The sequence below is a fragment of the Anser cygnoides genome, chromosome 4, assembly GCF_040182565.1.
Source record: "Anser cygnoides isolate HZ-2024a breed goose chromosome 4, Taihu_goose_T2T_genome, whole genome shotgun sequence".
Lineage (NCBI taxonomy): Eukaryota > Metazoa > Chordata > Aves > Anseriformes > Anatidae > Anser > Anser cygnoides.
The window spans coordinates 64,636,347-64,661,458 of NC_089876.1; the positions used below are offsets into that span (position 1 = coordinate 64,636,347).

Below are 25,112 nucleotides of genomic sequence, written 5' to 3' on the forward strand. Positions count from 1 at the left end.
ATAATACCTCCTGGAGTCTGGAAAAAAAAATCACTAGGGAAATATTTCCCAACATATAGTTATACTCAAGGCTTTTTCCTTTTTCCCCACCCCACACTTATTGGTCTGTAGTAACATCCTATTGTCTAAAGAGTAGGGACTTAACAGTCTGAAGGGAAAACCTAGTAGGCAGCTGACCTCATGGATTCCCTTTTCAAAGGAGCTGCTCAACTGTCATAAGAAAACGGGCTAAAACATTAGTTCAGTAGTTCCAGGGGAAAGGTTTGGCAGAAGCATGCAGATGAGATTGTTTCCCCCCATGCAGCCTGCTCCCTGCCCTCTGGAAAATGGTGGAAGGATTTGGGCAAGGAGGGGGGGCTAACTCTAACAGACCATATTTGAGTCAAGTCGGTCTCAGTTTAAGTAGAGCAAGAATAATTATTCTTCTGTATCAGTAGCACTCAGTTAAGACGCGAGGGCTCAGAACAGCTGATGACAGCTACAAACCCCAATTAATTTAACCAAACTAGGAGCAATAGGACATAGCTAAAAATCATGCGTGATCAAGTGCTGCTTATTCCCCACAGATCTTGCCTTTTCTTCTTCATCTGCCTGACTGGTCATACATGGACAATTATAGGCAGCTACCTAATCAGAGTGGAGTGAGTACTTGCTTACATTTCCTCCCTTTGCAGTAGCTGTTGGATTCAGGACTGCAGCCTGTAGGTGTGAGTCATTGCCCTTATGTTGTAGGGTAAGAGAGGACTCCTTAGGAGTGATACTGTCCCCTCCTGCACTAAGGAAGATTTTCTGCCATACAGCCACAATGTGTGCACAGAAGTGGTCAGCACTAAGTTGAGGCTTCACCTGAGGAAATGCATCATTTCAGTTCACCTTTTAAACAGTATAATAGGGACCTTAAGTTGTATTGCTATTTTTTCTTTCTATAACTATTTACACTGTAGTGCATTTATACTTACTTTACATAGTATCATTCACTTCCAAATTATGAAAGCATTTGTTTATGAAAGAACTGGTATCCAATAATTACTCTCATTATATACAAATAGATGTAAATTAATGACATGCATTTAGGGCTTAAACATGCCATTGTTAGGGCATCCAAAAGTATTGTTTCTTCTCCTTCAGAGTAACCCAAGGCTTTCTCAGTAAAAGGCTTTTAAGCATAGTGGTACCAATACAGCAGCCAGCTGTAGCCACTTAAGCATAGACTTACTAGTTAACAGAAGCCACTGCTTAAGGTTACACCTGTCTTCCCTGAAACCTTTAGAACAAGGGGATTTCAGTAGGAAGGACATCCATGCACAATGCCTGTTGGGACATGCAAGATGTAGCAGGCATCCCCAAGAGCCCAAATACTGAAAGTAAGGTAAAGTCCCAGCATTTGGTCAGAGAACCGTACAGAGCTGATGGGGAATTACATCCTAACTTCCTCTTGGCACAAGCACTAGACCTCCATAATGGTGGTCTAACAGGCCTCTTCTAGTTACTCATAGGAAGTCCCTCCACAAAGATAGCAAAGCATACACACCAGAAATAGAGTCCTTTTTTCCAATTAGGATTTACAGGACTATTTGTGTATCTCCTTCACTTACAACAAGTACAGATACTTGCTAGAGTATAGTCCAAGCCTGAAAGACTGGATGTTACCACCAGATACAGGGTAGTAGAGGTTAACTATCAAGTTTTTTTTGTTGCTCTAGCATGCTGACTAGAGCATAAGCAATGTGTTCTTCTTTTATGAGAGCTGTCAAGAAATTTGTCTGCATCCAGGAGCTCTGAGTGAGCGTAGAAATAAGAATATAATCCACATGTGATCTGTTATCAGCTTTTGGAATAAACCAAGCTGCTTGTTATTCAGAAGTTACTAAATGCAATAATATTTCAAAAATGAAACTTATCTTTATTTTACTATTTTGTAATTAGCTTGATTATACCTTGATATGTTTAGTTTTCAGGTTCAGGCATCTTTGTGAGTTAAGATAGTGTTGTACTGAAATGGATGTGCTAGAGATGATTTTATCCTGCACCTTTGCTTACATGTTTTAGTCTCAATACTTTTAATCCATAGCTCATTAAGGATACAGAGTCCTCAAAAACAAAGTGAAGTTACATAGCTGTTCTAGAAGCTAGTAACTAGAAAGTCAGGAAGATTTAGTCTAATGTGGTCAGGGACAAGAGACATAGTTGAGTAAAACATAGCACCTTCTGCAAGTGTTAAGAACAACCCAATCAAGACAGTGCTTTACTTATACTCTCAGCATTCACAGAACAAGCTCTGAAAAACCACTTTTCTTTTTTCAGTATTTTTCAAAAAATAGTGTTATATCAAGAAGAAAGATATAATCTCTATAAAGAGCTCAAAATGCTGAAAAGCAACACAAGTTATTAGTTTAAGAACAGTATATTCACCTAACAAATACAGTAATGCATTTAAGAAATTGTTCTTTATAGATGAAGTGATTTTTATGCAAGAAAAATCTTGTTTCTTACATTTACTGTGTACTATTGTAAAGACAAAGAACTAATGCATAATTGCAACATCTTTAACAAAGCAACAGCCTGTTGATATTTTTTCTTAGAATTTTAACATTATGTTCATAGAGAACTTTATTATTATGCTCAGGATTTTCATAATAATAAAGTGAAAATTATTCTAGATATTTGACTTATATAGCAATTAAAAATAGAAATATTAAAAAATGCAAATTTTAAATGAAAAATAAAAGACCATTCCTTACTACTACTCCAAAATAACAACAACCACACAGACAGACACACACACACACACAAAGACCACAGTGAGAGTATTTATAATCCAAGCCCTTTCCCTCTTGCATGCTGATTGGTCTGATTTTCATCACCTAATCAAGGCAGGAATTATTAAATTCACATGCGAAAACCCTCATCAGTTTGGCTAGTTTTTTTTTCTAGGAGAAAAAAAGTTTTTTTGTTTGAGGAAAGAAACAACAGTTTTATTTTCAGTATCTTTCAGGAGGTGGTTAGGGAGGTTATTATATGTATAATGTAAAGTAGGTTTACTTTAGTTAATTGTTACTTAGAAAATTCTGCTACATAAACTATTTGCTATTGTTAGAGGGAGAACTATTCACGTTATCTTTGTTCTGTGTTATACTTTCTAAACTGTGTACTTCTAAGCTCTATAGTTTTTTCATTTGAGCACTATGAGCTAAAATCTTTATTGCTATCTATTTTCTACAAGGTGGAGACTTTTTCTGTTTTTGAAAATACATTTTTTCATTTCTATGCAGAGCACGTGTGGATGAGTAGCTTTTAGCTCTGTTTTGCCCAGACCTAGATTTTTCTATTTTAGTGGGTTATTTAGGTCAGTACTCAACTATGTAAGAAATGCTTGTTTTCAATGCTGTATAAAAAACATTTCTGTACTGGGCTGCAACAACTGGCAAAGTAGAAAAACATTGCTGTCCTTGCTGTAGTCAGTCTACAAATTTTCATATCCCATAGGATTTGTAGGGTTTAAGTAGTGTTCGCTGAAAATCTGGGAGGTTTCACTTAAACAAAATACTACAGTACTTTTGCTATTATATTTCATATTATATTTCAATGACATTTAAATTTATGGTGTTCAGTTCTTGCAGGGACCTTGTCTTCCTGGTCTTGGGTTTGTCTTTTTGTTTTAATTGAGAACAGCAGCCACAAATGAGTTTGTACTAATCACAGTTCATTGTCTTGAAACTGCAGTTGGTCAGGCTGTGCTTCCCAGGGACTCTGCTTCTCAGCTGTACCATATGCATCTGAAAAAGTTTCTACTCTTCACCTGATGGATGGACAGGAGAGAAGCAAAGTCCTTGTAAGATGACAGGAGTAACATAAAAATTATATTGGACCTTTTAATAGAGGGAGAGTTAATTTAGGAATTCTGTCTTGCAGTACCTGCACTTTGGTCATCTGTGATTACAATACACCTGTTAAAATAAACTAGTGAACTTAGAACATCAGGCTATAGATAAAGCCTTCAAAAGCCATACTAGTGGTACCTGTATCTATAAAGGAGAGATGTATGTTGCATGCATAGGTAGGTACATCAGACGTTTGCCAGACAAAATGTGCCAGGTGTTTTCTTCAGTGGGGTTCAGTCACTTTGGGATACACATTCAGCTAGTATTAGCCCATTATTATAATAGACCATTGGTGCAGAGTGAAAAGGAGGCTTAGTAACATTAAGTACAGACAAAGAAATAGGATTTGTTGTTGAACGGAAACTGTACCAACACGGTAGCTAAAATCAAACTTTAACAAATACGTTGAAAGTGATCTATAGCATAGCAGGACAAGCTACTGTTGTTTGTATTCAAACCAAAATGATAGTCTGGCTTTAATATTGAGTGAGCGCTCCAGAAACAGAGGTCTGCTTGAGAAAACATTTCTTAGTCCATTAACTAATATTATGTTACTGTTTTACTGTCTCCTCATACAGCATCTGTCTGCATTTTAAAAGATATCCTAGCAGTATCTTAAAGACATGGATCCAGCACAAATTTTTTTCCTGTTATTGTCTCAAACTAGAAAATGAAGAAAGATGTAAATGCATTGTTCCAGTAGCAAGAGCCAAAACCCCTCACACAATATTTGCAAAGGCAGCTACATCTGTTGCATGCTTCCCTGACAGGAGCTTCCAAGTTCTTCCTGCCCCAATACTGCCCCTTCACTACTGCTGGGTGGGAGAATAATCCAGCTAAATACCACTTGGCCAGGAGCTAAGTATGGCTGTGAGAGAGATGGCAGTGTTGTGGAATGGGGCTTTGTCATGATTTGGGTGCACAGCTGGGAGGATGTTTTCACTTGGCTTCTGATTTTTTTTGTAGATTAAAGGGACACTGGCTGAAAGTGAGTACAACCTTGAGAGCAGCAGCAGGAGCACCTGCTCACTGTGCAGTTGGACTTTGATTTTTACTGGCCCTGTCTCTGTACTTATCCAAACTTACAGGCAAAGGTGAGTCTGAAGGCTGAGCTATGTTTAATGACATTGGCCAGGCTTGATTCTGTACATGTCTTGAAAGTGTCTCTAGATATCAGCAGAATTCTCTGGGAAACGTGTATTTTACAAGATGTATAATCTGTGTCTTTACTCAAAAGCACAAGAAGTTAAGTGACACACTTGGCTCACGTTTGCTTCTTATGTTTTTCTTGAAGAACAAAGTTAATGAACACTTAAGTAAAGGCACACTGAACAGTGTATTGTATCATGTTTCATCAGCAGTAAAGACTTTTGACTGTTCCATTCCTGAATAAGTACTGGTGTTAAAAAGATCAAGATATATGTTGTGACAAAACTCAATTTTGCTTTAATTCAAGTTTTTCCTCTAAAGTCCCTAGTAGCTCTGTATATCTCTCTGTGAAAAAAATCTTTGTTGTAGGCAGACAGTCGTGGATCTGGTTTCCGCAACAACCATCTTGAAACATGCCTAGGGTATTATGCCAGCAGGGGCTTGAAACTAGTGCCTCATCTGATGTAATACTACAGAAGTCTTAACTTTTGCATGTTTTCATGTAGGTTTTTAAGATTTTCTGGAGATTTCCTTGCAGAGTGATGTTGAATTAGCCTACTTTACACCTTGTATTGCAGAGGAAGATGCCATTTTTGCCTAGGGTATCTTCACAGTCAGAGCTGTAAAATATCAGGTATGTGCTTTTCTCTTTACAGTTCTTGTAATACTTAATGGTACTTTCTTAGAACACGTTTTGTACAGGGTTACTCAGGGGTTTCTTTGTCTAGAGGCATTTGCTATCACAAGTGAATAGCACTGATTATCTCTGAAGCAAACGTTTTATGGCGTTCTGTACTGTTATGCTTTAGCAAGCAAGGACAGTATTGCTAAGGCACTGAAAGTAGCCATTTAAATAGTTTGTCATTTGCTACTGACACAATCATTGAAGCAAGCCAATACAGGTAAGCATGAAACTAACCACATGAGTACAATGAGCAGTTTGACCTGGTAGCACCATGTACGGTTTAAAACGTGAAATCTAGGTGAAAAAAAGATTTCTGTAGACATGAAAGCAAGACAAGAGTGAATTACAGCCCATCAAAACATGGGCAGGCTGGGCTGAAGGAATAGATTATTTTGTCTTAGAAATCCAGTGTGGTCTCCATGTCTCAACTCTACAGCTGCTGGAAGAAAGTGAAGTAGGAGTGCAATGACCTTCTTTGGTCTAACTGCTCCTGTGGAGGTAGCTGGGGTGGCATTTTCTCTGGCAGCATTTGGAGGCTCTGTTTAGCACTTTGACCTGGAGCAACTGTGAAAACTGCTCATCTGTGCAGTACAGCTGAAAATGTTTGGATCTGGCTTTGTATCACTAGAAGCATCCAAACTAGCTCATGCATGGCTTTGTGGTGGCACTTGAATATTTGCTGTAAATAGACATCCTTCCCCGCTGCTGAATGATTTGGCAGAGGAAAAAAAATGCCCTGCTAGCATCCAGAGAGTAAGTAAAACCAAGAGCAAAGCATAATGAGGATGTATTTTGTGTGACATAGTGAAACTGAAGTAGCATCAACACCTGTACCAATACCTGGTACGTGCAGAATGCTGGAGGTTTAGTGATGCTTATCTTGTTTTATTCCATTTGCTTTGGAGCAGTCTTTACCATAGTGCAGACAATGTTTTTCTTGTGAAGACAGACGGTAAAGACTATGTCACTACTTTATTGTGCTCAATTTAATCCCTGATTAAAAAGGATTAAAATGTTTCATAATGCTGAATCACCTTGTTACTGTGCTTGTAAAGTTCAAAAAGTATTTGAAGAAGTGAACTGCTGCTACCTGGCAGCTAATGCAGCTTCTGACCCTTGTAGCAAACAGTCAGGGACTCCCAATCCAGTTTGCTTGTTCAGTGCTGGCATGATTCCCCTCCTGCAACAACCCAAACCTCCTCGGAAACTGCAGGTTGGGCAATTGAAAATGTGGATTGGTTTAGCCACCAACTTCTACCTCTCTGAAACTGCCAAAACTATTTTGCTCAAAATATTCATTTAGTAGGCCACCAATGAGAGATTTCATGTGGAATGGATGAAAGTTGGAAAAGTTAGTGATCTGAAATGAGGCAGAATAAGGGCATTCTCTACTGGACATTTGGCTACAAATGCTTGCTGGAAGGATCTGCTGTCAGAAAATGCTGTCCTGGATCATGTCTTAATCATGACAGTTTTATCAAAACCTTATTTTGGCTATGATTCTGACTACATACACGGTATAACACAATTTACAGTGTAATGGTGGGAACAGTCAAAACTAAGCTTTAAAATATTTTCATGTTGATGGTGTTGAAGTAAGCTCTATAACATCATGACTTTTTTTATTTAAAAATAAATTTCTGAAATGCCAGAAATTTCTGTGAGTGGGCAACTCTGTTGTTTGACAGTTGTTCAGTTATACAGAATAAGTCAGTGTTTTATAAGCTTTTTTCCAAAGCTGAATAGTAACAAAAAGATGGCTAGTATGGGTAAGCATGCTTGGAGCAGAATATCCCTTTTTACTTTCAGTGTACTCCTGTCTTTTTCATTAGAACCCAGCCTCTGTAAGCTGGATTCTTTGTAAGCAAATGCAATTTGCTTACAGAAAGGAGAAATGTCTTACAACAACTTCCGAGAAAGCAGACTGTGGCTCTCAGACTCCCTTAATGGCCAGCGCTGGATATTCCTGAGAAAAGGCCTAGATGACTTCTGAGATGGCTTTCCCCCTTCATCTGATAACATGATTGTGTATGGTAAAAAGCGTCCTGTCTCAATTATCGTGAAAAACAGCACAGGGAACTCTTCATACACAGCTCCAGGGAAGAAAAGCAAGAAGTGCACCAAAACACAGATTTATCTTTCCAAGCTCAGCCCTCTGCAGCAAGCCAGGAGGGATTACGTTGCACAGATAGAGCACTGTCTGAAACGGCATCCCACAGTGCTCTGCCCACATTTGGAAAAAAGTAGTTCCCCAAAGGTAATGATTTTTGTAACCGTGGTTATACAGATTCTTCAGAAAATTGAAACGGGAAAATAATCTAACTGATGACTATTTTCAATTAACAACAACAAAAATAAATCCACCACCTCTTTCTTTCCATAGTAAAAACAAAGCAAGTGATATCAAAGGTAGCTTAGATTTAGACATTAGGTCCAGATTGTCAGCAAGTAATTCGCAGAACACTATTATAAACAGGCTGAGAAATTGAGTGCCTGCCTTCACAGATTACAGAACATCTTATCTGTTAGGCTATCACCAGGCACTGACACAAATGGATGCTATGGGGCAGGAAGCAAGTCTAATCAAAATTGAAAAGTTATCTGTGCTCAAGATAGTTGGGTATAATCTCATTACTTTTATTTTTCAGCCTGTTTACAGAAGCTTATCTCTTTTCCCAGCCTCTGGTTCTTCAAATTTCTCTCCTTCATGCAAGCAAAAGGCAGCAGATAGTTCTCTTGTCTGTCTCGGAGTTTTCAGAACTTGGTTATTTGGATATTGCAAACAGAGGACTGTGACCAAACACAGTGGGAGAATTGGGCTTTTCACTTCTAGTACTTCACAAAAGGAACAGGGGAGAGCTGGGAGACTGTGTTGAAAAGGGCAGACTTCATACTACAGTACAAGGGGACACTGGGTATCAAGCACCTTTGTCTGTATTGCTGTTTAGGCTGTTCCAGGGGTTTATACTAACCTAAGCTTGGATGCGGTACGATGCTGAAGGATGGATTCATTGAGAGAAACCTTAGAGTTTAGAAAAGGGAATTGGGTCTCTGTTCTGTAAGATTATGCAACAGCAGAGCTCTCCCTGATCCCTGGCTGCTATTACCGGGGGAATGGAACATGAAACACGGGGTTGTCCTGAAGGGAAGAAACTTAAAATCAGCTGAAATAAAATCTTATATGTAGTACAGCAGATTGCCATAGGAGATGGCCGAGACCAGAAATTCAGCATGATTCAGAGGTTTGGCAAGCAGCCTGAGTTGCAATTAATACTTTAGAGATTTTGAAGAAAAAAAAAAAGAAAAAAAAAGGTCTCTTAACTTGAAGCTTCCGCACTATGAACAGCCTTAACTGCTAGAAAGCTTCCAGAGACTTGTATGTTGCGCAGTCCTTCACACAGCCCCCAAGAGCAATTCATCCAATGAGGTTTTTTTGTACAGATACTCTCCCTTTGCTTGGCTTGCAGCTCTTCAAAGAGGTTGCTGGTGTCCTAGGTCCTGAAATCCTTTTTAAGAGTAAGGCTGGATACAATGACTATCAATGGGAGACCCAAACTCAGGAGGTGCAGCATCATATGGAGGACAAGCAAATGAAAGTAACGGGTTGCAAGAAGCTAGTACAGTGAGTATAGGACAAGATGAAAAGAGCAATACAAATGGCTCTGGATATTCCTTATCTGAAATCAGATGTGTGGAAAGAGGAAACTCAGGTGCCTATGAACAGGCTCGTTTACAATTTGAACCAGACAAAGACAAACTCACTATAGCAAGCCTTCTCAGCTAGTGCTGATGAACTTAACATACAATAATTTGCTCGCTGTTTCTGTCTTAGATTCAGTGTTCCTATGAGCATTTTCTAAAAATTTTCCTCTTCGCCCAGCCCTTTTGCCCAAAATCTGTCATGGGGGTGGTTTCCATCAAGATAGGTTCCTTTGTCTTCCTCAGTGATAGTAATGATAAATTGATATCTCACAACCTGTTCAGAGACTGGTCAGGATTAGTTCTGGGTGTTAAACTGTAAGGAGTCAGCCTCACTGCTGGTTAATTTTTACAGTCTGAGTCAGCTGAGAAAAAATATAATCAGTCTCATTTTATGCTTCCCCAGGCCCTTTTAGTGATGACATAAAGGCATGTGATGGGCACCATATAGAGCTGTACGCTTCCATTTTTAAGAGTTTTCTATTTTGAAAATGGCAAATTATTTCCCAAGTCTTGCTTCCAAACCTTGACTGTCTTGCTAGACATATCAGGTGTGGCCAAACTGATCTTTACAACTAGTTCAAGTTGCTCAGACTATTCCTGGCCAAAATCATGTCATGTCTGGTGGTAAACTGCACCGTTTGTGATTCAAAGGCATATGCCTGTTGTCTACAGCTATTGCTGCAGCTAATCAAAGGATGTTTCACATGTTATTGCTTTAGTACTGCAGCAGCAAGGAGTCTCTGGGCAAAAAAGCATGTACCTCGCTTTCTAAGAAGGTGGTAACAGAAGGAGGAAAAGTCACACAGAGTCACTTAGCTCCATTTGATGAACACACAAAGCGAGTAACCAAGCATTTTTGTGACTGGCTTATGTCTTTGGTAAGTAAAAAGAAACTGCCACCATCTGTTCTCTTTCATACTAAAAACCTAATTACTGTGTTCAGGGCAAACGTCTTTAGATTTGAAAAGTAAAAATATGACTCAGGGTATGTGCATACAGGAGCCAAAGTCAGAAACAAGAAATCTTGTTTCTGACTCCCAGCTCTGTTGTGTCATGCCTACCAGGGCTCAGTCCTTTGAAATTTAAAGCAAAGAATGAGTATCTTCATACAAAAATACTGTTAAGTTAAGCTTGCTTCAGAAAGATTTTCCAGGGGATCCATCTCTGTTCAAGCTACTATTTAACTGTCTCACCTGGGAGAAGTCCCTATATATCTGAAATGGATACAGTAATTCATGTCTTTGCTCCTAACTGACTTTGTGCTTGCATCGTCACAGTGATGCAAATAGCAAGTGTATGTGTAGATAAGCTGAAACTAACCCTGGTTTTAATTGTACTTATAGATAGGAATGGTGGCAGGAAGGAAATACATGGAAGAAAAAAATATTTCCCCCCTGCCACTCTGAGATTGTTTTGATTTCGTTGTGCCAGGGAGGTGGGAACTGCGGTATTGATGAAGATGCACTTAAGAGTTTGCTCCACCCCAGCAGTGAAAGTAAGGAGGCCAGCCTCCTTACACCTTTCTGTGCAGCGAAACTCAATGATGGGCAAGCAGACCAGTCGGGAAAACAGGAGATTTCACCTCTCAAGTTTGCTGTCAGGAGTTCTCATCATCTAGGTTGCCTGCCCTGCCAAGTTAAGGTAAAAGAGCCCACATTTACATTTGATAGAATCATAATCATAGAATGGTTTGGGTTGGAAGGGACATTAAAGATCATCCAGTTGCAATCCCCTGCCACGGGCAGGGATGCTACCTGCTAAATCAGGTTGTCCAGGGTCTCATCCAACCTAGTCTTGAACCTCTCCAAGGGTGGGGCATCCACAGCTTCTCTGGGCAATCTGTTCCAGTGCCTCACCACCCTCAGAGTAAAGAATTTCCTCCTAACATCTAATCTAGTTTAAAGTTTAGTTTAAAACCATTCCCCCTCGTTATTTCACTGAGCAAAAAGTCTTTGCAAAAGTCTGTTTGGGATGGCTTGTGGTGGAGACTGCTGGAGTTGAGGATGGAGTTTTGTTTTCACAAGTACTGATAATTCTCTATACGCTTATCTCAAGAACTCAGAGTGTAGTTAAAAATGAGCTCTTTAATAGCAGTTACTTCTTGCAAGCAGCAGGGAAGTAAAATAGGAGAATGAGAACTAAGAGTACTATTTAAGGCCTGACCTTTTTGCTGGTCAAACTGTAGAGAATTCTCAGCAGTTTTGCTTATACCCAAAGTCAGTGAAGTCAATGGAAGAACACAGCTTGGATCAAGTTAAGCAGGCCATGCCCGATACACCTCAGAAGCAGTTTGTTAGGTGTTAGTTACACTTGGAACCCCTAATCTTTTCATGGTGGAGGTGTAAACAATTGGAGGAAACTAGCTAAGTACAATGATCTTCCAGTCCCTACCTTTCCTGTTACCTGCTTTTCTTGCTGTACTTTCTTTTAATCATTATTAACAGACAAGGGCTATATGCAGCTGAGGTAAAAACTTGAGGAGGATCTAAGGGAAAGCCTCTGCTGGGGGATTTTAGGTAAGTGGTTGAAATTGGACCAATTTTGTCTTAAACTGAAAGCTTGCCATTTCTCTAACCTTATAGTTAGTTTGGTCACCGTGTTCAGAAATTCTGTTTTGAAATAGAAAAAGAATTTATCATACTCTGACTCCCAAAGTCTAAACCTCACAGACCTCCTTCCCAAGTTTTCCACAAAACAAATCAGTTAAATAAACAAGTAGTGGCCAGGTGACTTGAGGCTAGTGATTCCCAGTAGCAGCTTGTAATACTGTTTACCTTTGTGGGGAAAAAGAAAAAAAAAAAGCTAGTCAGGTTTTGTCATCAGCCATCAAAATTTGTATTACAGAGTTTAGGGTATGGGATTATCCCTGGTAGACTCTTCAGAGATGGTATGCAGGTTCTGGGACAGTGATAGTGTCTTTACTTCCTGTGGCTTAAGGGAAAAATGTCAATGTGATGAAACAAAACTGCATTAGTATTTTTGCAGATCCCTTACCAACCGAAAAGGGAGAAGATCAGATACGGAGCGTGGTATCTTGACCCCAAAACATGGAGAAAAGAGATAGTGAATAAACCATTAGATAGAAGCTCCAGAGGAAGCAATAAATAACCTCAGGAATGCAAAGCATCATTTGAGTAAAAAGGTACCATGAATGTAAAACTGATGGCTTTCTTTTGTGACATTGCTACAAGAGAGCTTACGTTATGATGGGAACATCTCTGAATAATGTGGAACAAATGTGGAACAGACCATATTATCCAAGCAGAGATAACTGTGGTTCAAACAGGCTCATTGATGTGAATGATTAGGCTGTAACTTTATGGCACCTACATGTGGGCAATAGCTCTAGAAGGTGAATGAGCACAGATCAGGATTTTGTTGAAGGATTTTCTTTTTAGGTCTAGTTCCTTCAATACAGTTGATGCACATGCATACATTTTGGCCACATATGGCAGAAGACAATGAATTGGCATTCTAGAGCAATGGAGGGTGTTTTTATCTTTGTTTTGTAATAGCGAAATACCTGCCTTTACAAAGGAGCTGGATTCAGCTGTGGTAGTTTGCCTACCCAAAATATTTTATGGAGGGATGGGACATAAAGGTTACTAGCATTCTGCTTTGGGATTTTCAGGTTATAGGAGGAGTAGGAAGAGCAGGCAGGCTTTTTTTTTTTCCCCAATTGCTACGTTTATCTAGATGTAGGTTTAGTTTCCTCTGTTTAAAAAAACAAGTCTATTCCATCTCCATTCTTGCTGCATGCACAAAGGGAAGACATTGTTCATGCTCTAGAGGGCACTCCTTCCAAAGGTAAAGCTGAGTTGTACGTGACTAACACCATGCCCTGTGCAAGGGGCTGGTGAGCTGGATGACAAGTGCCGCTACTGTTGTCTTATGAAGAAATGCTGTCTGTAAGACAAAGGAGAGTTTTCGCAGAAAGGATGCCTGGGAACAGCTGAGTCAAAAGAATACCAAGACAAAGGTCATAGTTTTGTTAATACTGTCTAAAATTAAAGGTCAACTTTATGGTTGGATGGGTGACCACCTCATTTTGTCCAGGTACTCCTGGGAATGTATCAACGACCACTGAAAGTAGGTGTATTTATTGCATTATAGAGTAACTCTTGCTGCCTTCATTAGCAAAAATGCTGAGGGGAAATGGCTTTATGTAGCATGGGACATCTGATTTACAGGATCACAGGTTATAACTTACTAAAAACCACTTCAAATTCATGAAGCAACCTCATTTCTTTCAAAAGAACAAAGATATAGCTCTTGGTAGATAAAATATTTATTGGTTAGATTAGCTATAACAGCTGGAGGGATGCACACTGTAGTTTATTTAGAATAGTGGAACCTAGACTTAAAAATGAATTTTGAATGTTTTTTAATCTACTTTGGAAATTAATTTAAGAGATGGAAGTTGCACAGCTCCACAGCACACAGGCCTTTAAGGAGTTCCTGGAGAGAAAGGGCTACCAAAAGCCTCAGGTGAGTTATGAGAATCTGTTAATGTCTGTGCCTCCATTTTATTGTGCTTGTGGTTATTGCTGTGTCATCCCAAGGTCCTGGCTGTAAAACTACCTAGATCAGGGCCTCGTGGTTCCCCTCTCTCCTGTGTGCTGGAGCTTTTGGAGGGGAGGGACTCACAGACAGCAGAATGCAGCCAGGGGCTCAGTTCAGCAGGGGAACTTTAAAGTGGTGCTGGGATCCCCCCGTTTAGGCTTAGCCCGAAGGACCCTGTAGCAGGACTCAGTGCTATGTCAGCAGCAGGTGAACAGTTATTTTGATGTACAATTGTAACTCACGTAGCTTTTCAGCTTAATGTGGCTGAGGCACTTTCAAAGGTGCCATCAGCAGCATGTGCAGAAGCCAATGATTTGTGTTAAGTGTGGGAATGAAAAAGGCTTTTAATTCTCTGAAGGCCCAATAAGGGATTTCACAGCATTTGGTTTAATACTGTAAGCAACAGCTGCAGCTATGAGCAATGTGTTCACTGGCTTTTTGACTCTTTCCCTTTACATGTTTTTACCTTTTTTTTCAGTTTCTCTCCAGTAAGTGTTGCTTCAGTCTGTTAATCATGCATACGTGCTTAATCTTTTGTTTCAGTTCCTTCTGAAAATGCTGGCTGGGGGAAATGATAGTGGAGCTCAGGAGAAGACATCCAAATCTTCCAAGAAATGGTGTCCAGAGAGAAACGACAAAATCAGAGAAAGTTCTTCCACTACTGTTAATACAGATTTCTAAATTCTCTTAAAATGAACAAGCTAGTAGCTGAGCTGTTCCTAAAAATGTTCTTATATTAGAGTAAACTTAAAGATAGCTTTGAGTTTCTTCTGAAGTGGCCAGATTGAAGATCTTATTTGTTCTACCGAATTGTAAGCATAAACTACATAGCGAGCTTGGTAGTGCTTCAGCCTGCCTAAAAGGCACTCGAGATGTCTTGTGTGCTTTAACATACTGGCTTTATTAAAGATCCTGGGCTACAATCGAATTTTTGGTTTTTAATTATCCACATTGTGCCTACTGCTTTACAGAATATAAGTAAATAATTTCTGTGAAATCTTTAAATTATATCTGGCAGCAATCTTTTTAACCACTGAAAAAAAACACAAGCCTTCCATCTGAGAGAACAGTACTGCTTTGTACACTGCAGAATGATTCCTGCATGGACGAGCCTTGCACTAACAAAAGCAGTGTTAATATAGGAAGGCTGCTAAAAATCGTAGCCTGTCATCTGTTTGTATACCACAAATACCTAATAAAGACAACTCAAACCCATTCTTGCATAGAACCATTAATTCCTGGTTCATCCTGTATACCCTAGGGGAGGAGAGAAAACACTTCTTTCAGCAGGGATGACCAGACCTCACTTTTATTTTACTGTCCTCATCTTTCAGGTAAGAATATAGAGCCTGACTGTTTATTGCTTTGAGCTATCACTTAAAATTTGTCTAACACAATTGAGTAACAAAGGGTGAGCAAGGCTGTCAGTTTTGGACTCTCCCTCTCAGAAAATATGTGGAGAATTAATCTTGCTTTATTAGAAAGCTCAGTAGCATGTGGACTCTGCTGCCTTTTTTCTTATTTCCCACTGACTGCTCTGAGATCATCAAAGCAAGTATTTGTTCACAGCTGCTTAGACCATGTTCTGTGCTTTGATTTCCTTTTCCTTGAATGCCTTTTGTGAGTCTCTTCTGCTGCCATTGTTGGACTCCCAAGATGTGCTGCAGCGTGATTTCCAGTGGTCCGTCCTGTTGTAAGTAAATATCTATCTCCTACAGCCTCTACAAGGTCAGCACCGGGCTGTTTGCTAGTGAGCAGGAGTTCCAGGTGCATGGGTTTGAAGGACCAGTGGCTAATACCCATTGACTAATATGCGAAGTATTCGAGGGAGGTTAACTAGTTACCTCAAATACTTCTGTCCATTAGGTATTTGTAGGATACTACATGCTGGAGGATTTTTCAACATGTTTGATGTAGTTGTGTCCTGGTGTGACAAGACCTGCTTCTGTGTTGACAAAGTGCTTCACCAGCTCTGGGCCACGTAGATCTAAAGTCTGTTAACACAAGCCAACTTCTGAATATATCTGCTATGGTTCTGTGTCCATGTGTTACACATAATTTTCCTTAGAGGCAAATGTTATGTGTGTTCATTTTCTTCATGGCAGTCTTTTGGACTTTGTTACAACAGTATTTGAGCATTTTGATGCCTTAAATCTATTTACCAGCAGCCCTATGAGAATGAATTGTATGTTCAGCTCTGTTTTAGCGAAGAAAAGCTAGTCCTACAAAGGAGATGACGTTGGTGCCTGTTCATTGTGCTAGGGAACTCCATGTCTAAAGGATCTTGCAACACTAGATGTACAGGCTGAGTCACTTGCTGGGTGGGTACCTGTGAGAGGGGTTTCATACCACAGGCTTTCCATTGCATACGTGGCAGTTTCACAATTCAGCTGAGGCTTCGGGGCTCAGAGCACTAGCAACTGAGGCTTCAGCTGGTGTCTGCTAATCTGCCAACTATGGTAAAAGCTAGATAGGAGGCCCACTTCACTCACCCAGGTGTGACTCCTGCTGTATCTGAGCCCAAGGTGTACACCACACAGCCACTTGAAGGCAGCTTGCAGCAAGGCCAAGAGCTGAACTTGGTCTCCCAAACTCTGGACTGTTACCTGCTCTAGCAGCCTTCTCCCCCTGCTCAGGCTGAACTTGGCCCACAACCCAAACCTGAATGATTTCCAAGTCATTTACCTACACCTTACTCAGAATTGGAAATTTCACTTTTAGGCAGATAACTCCTGTGGCAGAGCCCCAAGGGCTGTCAAGAGTACCCCAAAAGGTGCATTTTTCAGTAGTGTGGTAAAATTCCTATCTGCAGTTTAAAATGTTGAGAGGGATTTAGGTGTTAATTGGATTTTTTTAATTCCAATCCTGTGCAGAATCACAGCACCTTCAAAGAGCTCAATTATGCAGAACTGATGGTAAAATAAATCAATTCAGCCTCTGTCTATCATAGGTTCCACAAGTGCATCGTAATGTTTCTATCTCAGTATTTCAGGAGGGTTCTCCTGTAAGTAAAACAGTTGCTTAGTGAGAGCTTCCTGTGAAGTAGGCAAGAACATCATTATGGACTTGGCTTCTTATGAACACCACTGGAACATAACAGTGCTGCAGAAAAAATTTATTTAATGCCTCATTGATAAAACAAACTATGGTAATAAGGATTTTGCTGTTTTTTCATTATTGCAATAATGTGTGACGCCAGATGTGACCTTTTCAGAACAGCCTAAGCCTTTACAATCAACTTCTGACAACACTGAGAAACATACCAGCCATCCCAAATGCAATGCTAGACACCTTATGCACTTGCGTACATGATGTGTATATGGAAAACACCGGGTGTAATACATTTAAATGTAATGTACAGTACAGAATCAACTTTAATTGGGGAAAGTTTCTTGTATGAACAGAAAGAAGACTTGTGAAAAAGGGAATTAATCCCTAACTACGACCCTGCCCTTGCAATTGTGGCAGCTTCGTAGGATTTTTTGCAGCTCTAAATGCAAAATCAGGAACAAGAAATTCAAGCCAACTTGATTTTTTTTTTTATCCTCGATTGAACTGGGAATGCATCATTATCAGTTAGTAAATGTGGAAAGTGAAGTACCTAACATGTCCTAAAGAAGTTTACTACTGCAAGAAGAGCTGAGGTCCTGTTGGCTTTGCACAGCATTTCAGGGTGGCAACATTTTCACTATATCTATGTGAAAACAGGAAGCTTATCATTACCAAAGCACTAAAAGGATCCTAAATGCCTAATTACAAAAAAAAAGTTGAAATGTGAATTCAGTCTCACCTGATTTTTTCTCAAATGTGATTGTACAATAGACTTCTAATAATGGCAAAAATTATGCTAATATAATCAAAGGGTATTGTGGAATGTTTATGAAGAGGTTTGTTTTAGATTGGTCAGGAAACGATCAGGAAACATGGACATTGCTGCTGATGTCCATGATAGCCTTGCTGAGATAGACTGATGGAAGATGGTCAGGAAAGATTCTCTACTGTTGTAAACTAATGTAGTTCCTTTGGTTTCTAAGGGAATTACTGATTTACAGCTGTTTGAGGATCTGGTCTAGCTGGTGATAGTGTCTAAGACATATAATGGTGTCGCAGATACGTGCCAGGGATAAGAGAACAGAATCTGACAACCAGCGAGTATTCAAGGGGGTGGTATTCTTGATATGAAGCACAAGAAGTAAGCTTGCATTATTCTGGGAGCTGATACTTTGGACACTGTTGTCCAGGTGCTATGGTGCTATACATGTATGGGTGATAGGAAAAGAGAAAGCAACAAGGTGTTAGGATAGCAGTGGGTTGAGCTAATCAGCATAGCAGGATGCTGGTGTCAGAGCTGCTTGAATGTGTTTGGTCTCCCCGTGGTAGATGAATGGGAAGGTTGTGGTGTAGCACTTTTCCCTGTTGTAGGTGTAGCAGGTTTCTGGCTCGTTGCAGGAGGTGCTCTGCTGGGCCTCGTATATCTCACCACCCAGCTCAACTTCTACAGGATCACATTTTTTGCAGCTGGAAGAGATGAGGAACAGAAAAAGTATTCAGAGCTGTGATTAAAACATCCCTGACAAAACTCTACTCTTTCTCACTGATCTGGCAGCAGTGGCGACTTGGGTTCTGTGGCTTTTCCAGGCCATGTATTTTGCACAGGCACTCCCAGACAGATGCTCTCATTTTTTTCAAACTGCTATTCACATGACTGGCCCCCTAAAAGGGAGGCTTGATATTTCAGACATTCAAGATCAACAGGGGTCAGCATGAAACCATACCTGCAAATGTGAGGCCTTTTTATCCAACTTAATCATGGAGATAATTTATTGGTTTGCAACAGAATAGAAAAAACAGGCTGAAAAAGAACAACTTCACTCTGTGATGTTGCCTCATTTTATCTACTATCCTTCAAGATGTTTGCGAACCATTGGGGGCAGTGCTGCAGGGTAGGGTGTTAGGAAATTAGTGAAGAAAAATACTTACAGTTCGGCCATGCGGTAGACAAAAGTGGTTCTGAGCGGGGATGTCGGGTCGGAGATGTTCTGTCGGCTCCTGAGTGGGACACTGGAAAGGAAGGGAGAGAATTCCTCTTGTGAAAACTGCTTGTTAAACAGGGGACTACTCTGCTGTAATGAATTCCCAACTCTGATCTTGTTCTTTGTTCAGATTATTTCCTTTCTGACCCTTCTCCAAGAACAGCAAGTCTTAGCCTTTCTGTGCCCCTGAAGGCAATGAGATATTTTTTGCCTGGTTTCTAGGCATCTCTAGAAAGACTGTAAAATTCACCCCAAGAATAATGTAGCAACTTCTGAAAGTGCTGTCTTTCACTAATGATATTTTCAAGCTATCAGTTCTGATATTCCTTTTTTCTTTAAATAAATAAGTAAATCTGAGCTGGCAGAGGCCTGTGAGACTTGCAAGACTGACAGAGGTATTTAATGATTATTTCTTCTGTTGTGAGCTTTGCCAGAACTCCTGCAGGTCTGAGCCTGTGTTGTCCAGGAGAGATACATGTGCACTTCTCTGTCAGGTTTATGCGAATAAAGAGGACAAAGTCCTGAACTGAAATCTGCCTCATAGGATCAACCTTTTCTGATAGTTTTGGCATTAACTAGTTTTCCCAGCCTATAAAATCGCAGGCTTGTTACAAAGATCAAATCTGGATATTAGGGTTCAGTGTCACCAACCCAGTTTTGTTTCAGACGAGATGAACTGTAAGAAATGTTATGCTCTACTTCCACGGTCTATTTTGTGAAGCTGCTACTAGACCTCTTAAAACATTGCAATGCTTCTTGTACCTGAAGGGACAAACACCGCACAGCTGCATGTGAGCTAGGAAAACATCATTAGGCTCTGGATGGAAGCAAAAGGAGTTAGTCCAGGATAGCACAGAAAGTGGTCCATCGGAAAAACAGGTCTAAATTCTCAACAGCAGGACGTATGAAAAAATGCAAGCAAAAAGGAAAAGGGGAACCCCTGCAACACAGTCTCCTGCTCACCATCTCCATGTAAGACTTGTCTGCCACTTACGTGATGCGTATGTTTCTTTCCAGGATTTCTTCATTAGGATTTTCTTTGGAGGGGACGAACTTTGAGGTCACTGTTGTACATTTACACTTGTTGTTCACCAGCACGCGCTCCTCACCATAATACTCCTGTAGAGTACCTGCAAACACAGGATATGCCATCTCAGGGTTAGAAAATAAAAACCTTGTGACATGCTCTGTCAGAAAGCGAAGAAATGAGAATCTTAGCGATGCCCCATTGTGGCATCTATATTGATTGAAGTTGAGGTCACAACAAGTAGAAATGAGATGACTGACAAAGATTAGTTCAGTGCTCTTGCCTGCTCAGCCTACAGCCCATTTCTATATGTGGAGGAGATGCAAGTGGCAGGGAGAAAATGATGAACCTGAGCATTGTGTTGCTGATAAATGAGGCAAAACAAGTAGGGATCTCTCATGAAACGCAAGCCTCCGGCTATACCTGGCAGCTAAAGTGCTGTTTTTACACTTGCCTCTGCTAGGAGGTTACCTGATTGCTGTATCATGCACAAGGACTGGCCTAGCAGTCCAAACCCTAGTTGAGATCTGGGCTTTCTAAACATGTATGACCATGCCAACACGGCAGATGTGTCAGCTTTCTGTCAGTGTTATTTTTCCTTCCAGGTCCTTGAGGGAATCAACGCCAAAAAGCACTAGAGGATGAAGCAGGAAGGCAGCCTGATGAACTGGTATTGGAAGGCAAGTGGCCCTTACAATCCCATGGTTTGCACAGAAAACTCCAGTCCTGAATTTCTGATCTTCTGTTCCTAATGAAACTGAGTTTGGCAGCTGTGGAGCTGAGTCAAATAGAGAAGAGCCAGCTTTGGGTATGTTTGTATCCTGCACTTCTAGTATATTATTCAATATGAAACTCAGTCAAAACAACTGGGTAAAACTTCCCATCTGTCACCCAGAGGCTTTTTGAATGTTCCTGTTGGCATGCAATGCCTGCTTCCTCTCTGAACATGCAAATGGATTTGAAATAATTTGTTCTCTCCTAGCTGTCTTTCCCTAGCAGCCTCTGGTCTCCTCACCTATAACAAGTTGGCTTTGCTTTTACATGCACATAGTCACACCCTTCTTAAATGGTCATTTTCACATTCCTTTATCTCCTAATGCTGCTATATAATCACAGCCGTCACTTTGCTACATCACTCTTCCAACAGTACCTTCAGCCTGCATAGAAGTATGAGAAAACTCTGAGAGTTTGTAAGATAGGAATAGTTTATATTGGGCTCAGACAGACCTCAGTTCTGAGGACTTGCTTACTTCTAACCCATTAGTTTAACCACAGGGGGAAAGAAATAGTCTAAAAATGTGTTCGTCATGTCAGTGGGGGATTTGAGAGTCACTTAAAAGCTTTGGTCCTAATAGGTGGATTCTTCTGGGTCACCGAAGAATGGCTCACTAAGGAAGTAGCTGCCCCGGCTACATAAGCTCACGGCTGCTTTTTCATTTTCATGTCCAATGCTGCTGGCTTGTATGAACAGCAGATCCTGTTGCTACAGGGTGAAATGGATAGCACTCAAAGCCTGTGGGAGCACTAGGAAAGCTGGGATCCAGGAGAAGCACGTGGAGTTACACCGTGAGGTTTCTAATTGTTAGATGCTATTAGCGGCAGCTTAACTGTCAGGTAAAGCTGTCTGCAAGACTGAATGGGAACAAGTCCTCTGCAGTGCTGATCAGGAGACCTTACTTTATGTCCCAAGAGTATGTAGTCCATACAATGCCATGTAAATAGCACTCTAGGTTTTCTATGTAACGTTTCTTGGAGCTTCACTCCTGTCCCTACAATATGCTGGTCCCATCTGCTTGCATTGCACTGGGTTATTTACTAAGATCCTTAGAGGCCTCATATTGATGAAAAAGGCACTAAAACATTTTGAAATCATGCCTCAGAGTGATCTTAAAATTCAGTGACTGGTAGGAATGCTGCTTCTGTGACAACTGGCAGCAAAATACCTTCTAAAGAAGGTTCAGTGGGGCTGTTCTCAGTTGGGAAAGAAGCTTCTGCAGTCCCTCGCTTTGTCCAATAGAGCAAACCACTACAGGCATGGGGGAGATGCTGCCTTTGCTGCTGCTCTCGGGGATATCTTTGTCCCTCTAGAGCATGTGCTGCTTTAGCCCTTTTACACCATTGGCTGGCATTTAGCATTTGTCTGTATTGCACCTAGCACAACTAGCCGTCTATACAAATGCAGAATGCAAGTCTGGTTTCACGTCTGATTGTGCTGTACCAAGGCAGAAATCCAAAACGTGACACAGATAAATATTCACAATTTAGTGGTACTTATCTGTCATTGCACACCTTCTTCCATTCTCTATTGCTTTGTATGTTTCCTTGCTGCCAACTCATCATATAACACGAACACTGCCCTCTGAAGCAGAAGCTAACTAGTGAAGTCTCTTTAGTCTCTGCCTCTTTGAGTCTTGGTCTTTTTTCTTATAGAAAAACTCTGTGAAGAACAAGAAGCTAGAGATCTTCCTCTGTTGTCTGTCACTGTATTTTCTATGCAATGTTGTGTGTGATTCTTCTAAGACATTTATCAAAACCCAACATTTAAGTTGTCCCCAAACCTTTGGGAGCGGACTTTAATTTATCTTAATCATAAAATGCTATTAACAATTTTTTTTAATAAATATGTGGGGATTTTTAGATTGTACTCTAAAACCACTGTCCTGAATTTAATTCCTTGTGTAATACTACTGGCGTCAGTAACCATAAAAGTTACAGGTGCTCCATATTTTTAAAGTAAAATTACAAAGCTGCAAATAAGACTTTTTTTTTTTAGATTTATCAGCAATGATTCCATGAATTGACCTGTAAAGTTCCTTTAAAGAGAAGGTAGTTAAATGCAAAAGTTCTTAATGCTGTTCTAAATGTTTGCAGGGTTGGATCTTCTGGTGCATAACTTACTGCAATGTGGTGTTCCTTCCCTGATGAGTACTCATGCAGAGATTTTGATAACATTTCTCATATTTGAAAATGTCCTGTAATATGATATATGGAGACAAAGTTCAACAAAATCCCGCTGCTGCACATTGAAGAAGCAAAGTAATTCCAAAAATACCTGTTCAAACTCTGCTGCATGTGAAGGTGGCTACTTCATTAAAGGAAGAAAAGGCTCAGTTAGGCCAGAAAGATATTTTGATGAAAGTAGTACAGATGTCACTCCTGTAGCTGTACACAACTAAATTTTGACTTCCCTGCAGTTATAACACACTTGACAGAAAGCAGGGCTTTTCATGGACCTGACTGGCTCTGCAGTGAGATGCCACTTTCCAAAAGCTGGAGGAAATGCATGGATGCTGTTATCCATGCTGCTAGGGTAGTTCTTCTTAAGCATGGGTTTAGTCCTGTGGACCGGATCCGCTGTGTGAATGAGGATGACTTTAAACTGTTCTATAGAGATCTGGCAGTAGGATAGTCAGAATCCATTACCTGTGAACCACACTGAATAATGTGCTGGGATGAGAGTCTGATCTCAGTACCGATTGTAAAAGTCAAGAGTCCTTCCACAAAATGCAGTGGAGTTAAATAACAGTTTAATCAGAAATGGCCACAGCCATGTGACAGGATCAGCAACAGGACTTTAGAAGCCTCAAAACCTAGCAGCTAAGTCTTTCAAGCTTCCTAGGGCTGCATAAAAACAGGCTGCATTTTTGTGGTTTGTTGCTTCAGAAACATGATTAAGAATGGCTAATTATAAAAGCTTGAATTTGCTGCCATTCATCACTCTTTTAGGCTTTATTAAAATAAAAAAATAAAATATATTAAAATAAACGGGAATTAAAAACACTGCTCTGTGTGGTGCAGGAAGACACCGAGGTGTCCAAGCACCACCAAAGCAAGACTTCTTCAGCAGGCATCAAGGTTTGATTTACACTGTTAAAATTATTAACAGACACCTACACAGCACACATCCCTCATAAAGCAAATTTTTCCATGGTTTTCATTTCTCACCTACCTGCCACAAGGACGAACTCCAAGGAGACGGCGAAGGCCACCCACGGCAACAAAGAGCTCTTCATCTTGCCTTCACTTCTTTTGAAGAATGTGAGTGGAGAGCGTGTGTCTGCCTATAAGGGTGTGTGCAAATGATACAGCTATTTGTTTCCTAAAATAAACAGCCCAGCCGGCTACCACTGACACTGCGAAAGATGTGGCTTGGAGACTGAAACCAGGCATGTTCAATGTGCAGAGACTTCTGCCTTTCAAAGGTGATTGGGGGCAGGGGGTTGCACTATTACTGTGCACTTTTATTCTGTTCATCACCAACATGCAACAAAGTTGCTGGGTACAAGGGAGTGAAAAAAAGCCCTGAGCTTGAGGGACTAATTTATCAGTAGGGTCACTGGCACTCTCCCACTTCAAGCTCAGGAGTGTAATGTAAGAAAGTGTCCAGGTAGCCAAGAGGTCACAGTTCTTACTCTCGAGTTTTGAGAAATCAGATCTTTGTGGGGATAGTTTGACCCATACTATAAGAACATGCTAGGCTTCAGAATCAGAATCCTTTTTGCACCAGATGCTATGCAACATATATTAAGGACTTGACCGGCCCCCAAGGAGTTTTCAGTCAAAGCAGACAAAAGGAGAGGTGGGAGGGGTAAAAGAGGTAAAGCAACAGTATGGCAGTGGCAAAGCTGAGCTCTTCCTCCAGTGCTCTGCCTGTGGCATCAAGGAGTTTCTTTCCCTATGAATAGAGAAGGGACTCCATGGGATGCGTGATATATGAAAGGCTCCGTGTAAGGTCCAAGGCAACCATTCCCCAGTGAATGCAGACATTTTAATTTCTTTGAGGTATTTGTCACACAGACTTTCCTTAATATGCTTGGTTCACTCTGGAAGAAAAAGAGTAGTGGAGATGATTTATTTGTTTTTTTTAATTGTCCCAGGGTTTGTGTTCACCTGTGTAACTCTGGGAAGAAATAATAATAATAATAATAATAATAATAATAATACCACATTGCAATATAGCTTGCAATGACTGGGGTTTTCTTTGGAGTGTATGCCTATATATTGCACAGGAAAGGCCACTTTGTAAGGGATGTTGAATCTCTAATAACACCTTTTACCAGGTGCTATTAGAG

General features: G+C 40.4%; 2 protein-coding genes across 8 annotated transcripts in view; one reads left to right on the forward strand and one right to left on the reverse strand.

Moving 5' to 3' along the window:
- Window positions 1-17,408, forward strand: part of FAM47E (family with sequence similarity 47 member E) — a 64,579-nt gene extending 47,171 nt beyond the window's left edge. For 2 of the 7 annotated variants that reach the window (XM_066996820.1, XM_066996818.1), the window contains 8 exons: window positions 4,848-4,975; window positions 5,537-5,664; window positions 7,601-7,972; window positions 10,137-10,295; window positions 10,849-11,058; window positions 12,403-12,559; window positions 13,828-13,905; window positions 14,524-17,408. In XM_066996820.1, coding sequence (XP_066852921.1) covers window positions 7,736-7,972; window positions 10,137-10,295; window positions 10,849-11,058; window positions 12,403-12,525 — 729 coding nt within the window. In that variant the 5' untranslated portion in view covers window positions 4,848-4,975; window positions 5,537-5,664; window positions 7,601-7,735 and the 3' untranslated portion in view covers window positions 12,526-12,559; window positions 13,828-13,905; window positions 14,524-17,408. Of the gene's footprint in view, window positions 1-2,772; window positions 3,033-3,723; window positions 3,833-3,912; window positions 4,058-4,847; window positions 4,976-5,536; window positions 5,665-7,547; window positions 7,973-9,182; window positions 9,338-10,136; window positions 10,296-10,848; window positions 11,059-11,861; window positions 11,934-12,391; window positions 12,560-13,827; window positions 13,906-14,523 lie in introns of those variants that run through there. The other 5 variants (XM_066996821.1, XM_066996819.1, XM_066996822.1 and 2 more) reach the window with 5 other exon arrangements.
- On the reverse strand, window positions 17,081-24,183 carry JCHAIN (joining chain of multimeric IgA and IgM). The gene is made up of 4 exons (XM_013193746.3): window positions 23,990-24,183; window positions 20,008-20,143; window positions 18,961-19,041; window positions 17,081-18,498 (listed from the first exon to the last, which is right to left on the reverse strand). Exons 1-4 carry the CDS (start codon window positions 24,051-24,053, stop codon window positions 18,297-18,299), a joined length of 483 nt encoding a protein of 160 aa, XP_013049200.1. The 5' UTR covers window positions 24,054-24,183; the 3' UTR covers window positions 17,081-18,296.
- Between the last annotated feature and the right edge of the window lie 929 nt (window positions 24,184-25,112).

Excerpts from the sequence above, each read along its gene's own strand:
- JCHAIN (XM_013193746.3), bottom strand. The coding sequence starts at position 24,053 with ATGAAGAGCTCTTTGTTGCCGTGGGTGGCCTTCGCCGTCTCCTTGGAG. Across the intron at positions 20,144-23,989 it reads GGAGTTCGTCCTTGTGGCAG|GTACTCTACAGGAGTATTAT; the intron begins GTAGGTGAGAAA and ends CTGTGTTTGCAG. Across the intron at positions 18,499-18,960 it reads GTCTACCGCATGGCCGAACT|CTGCAAAAAATGTGATCCTG; the intron begins GTAAGTATTTTT and ends CATCTCTTCCAG.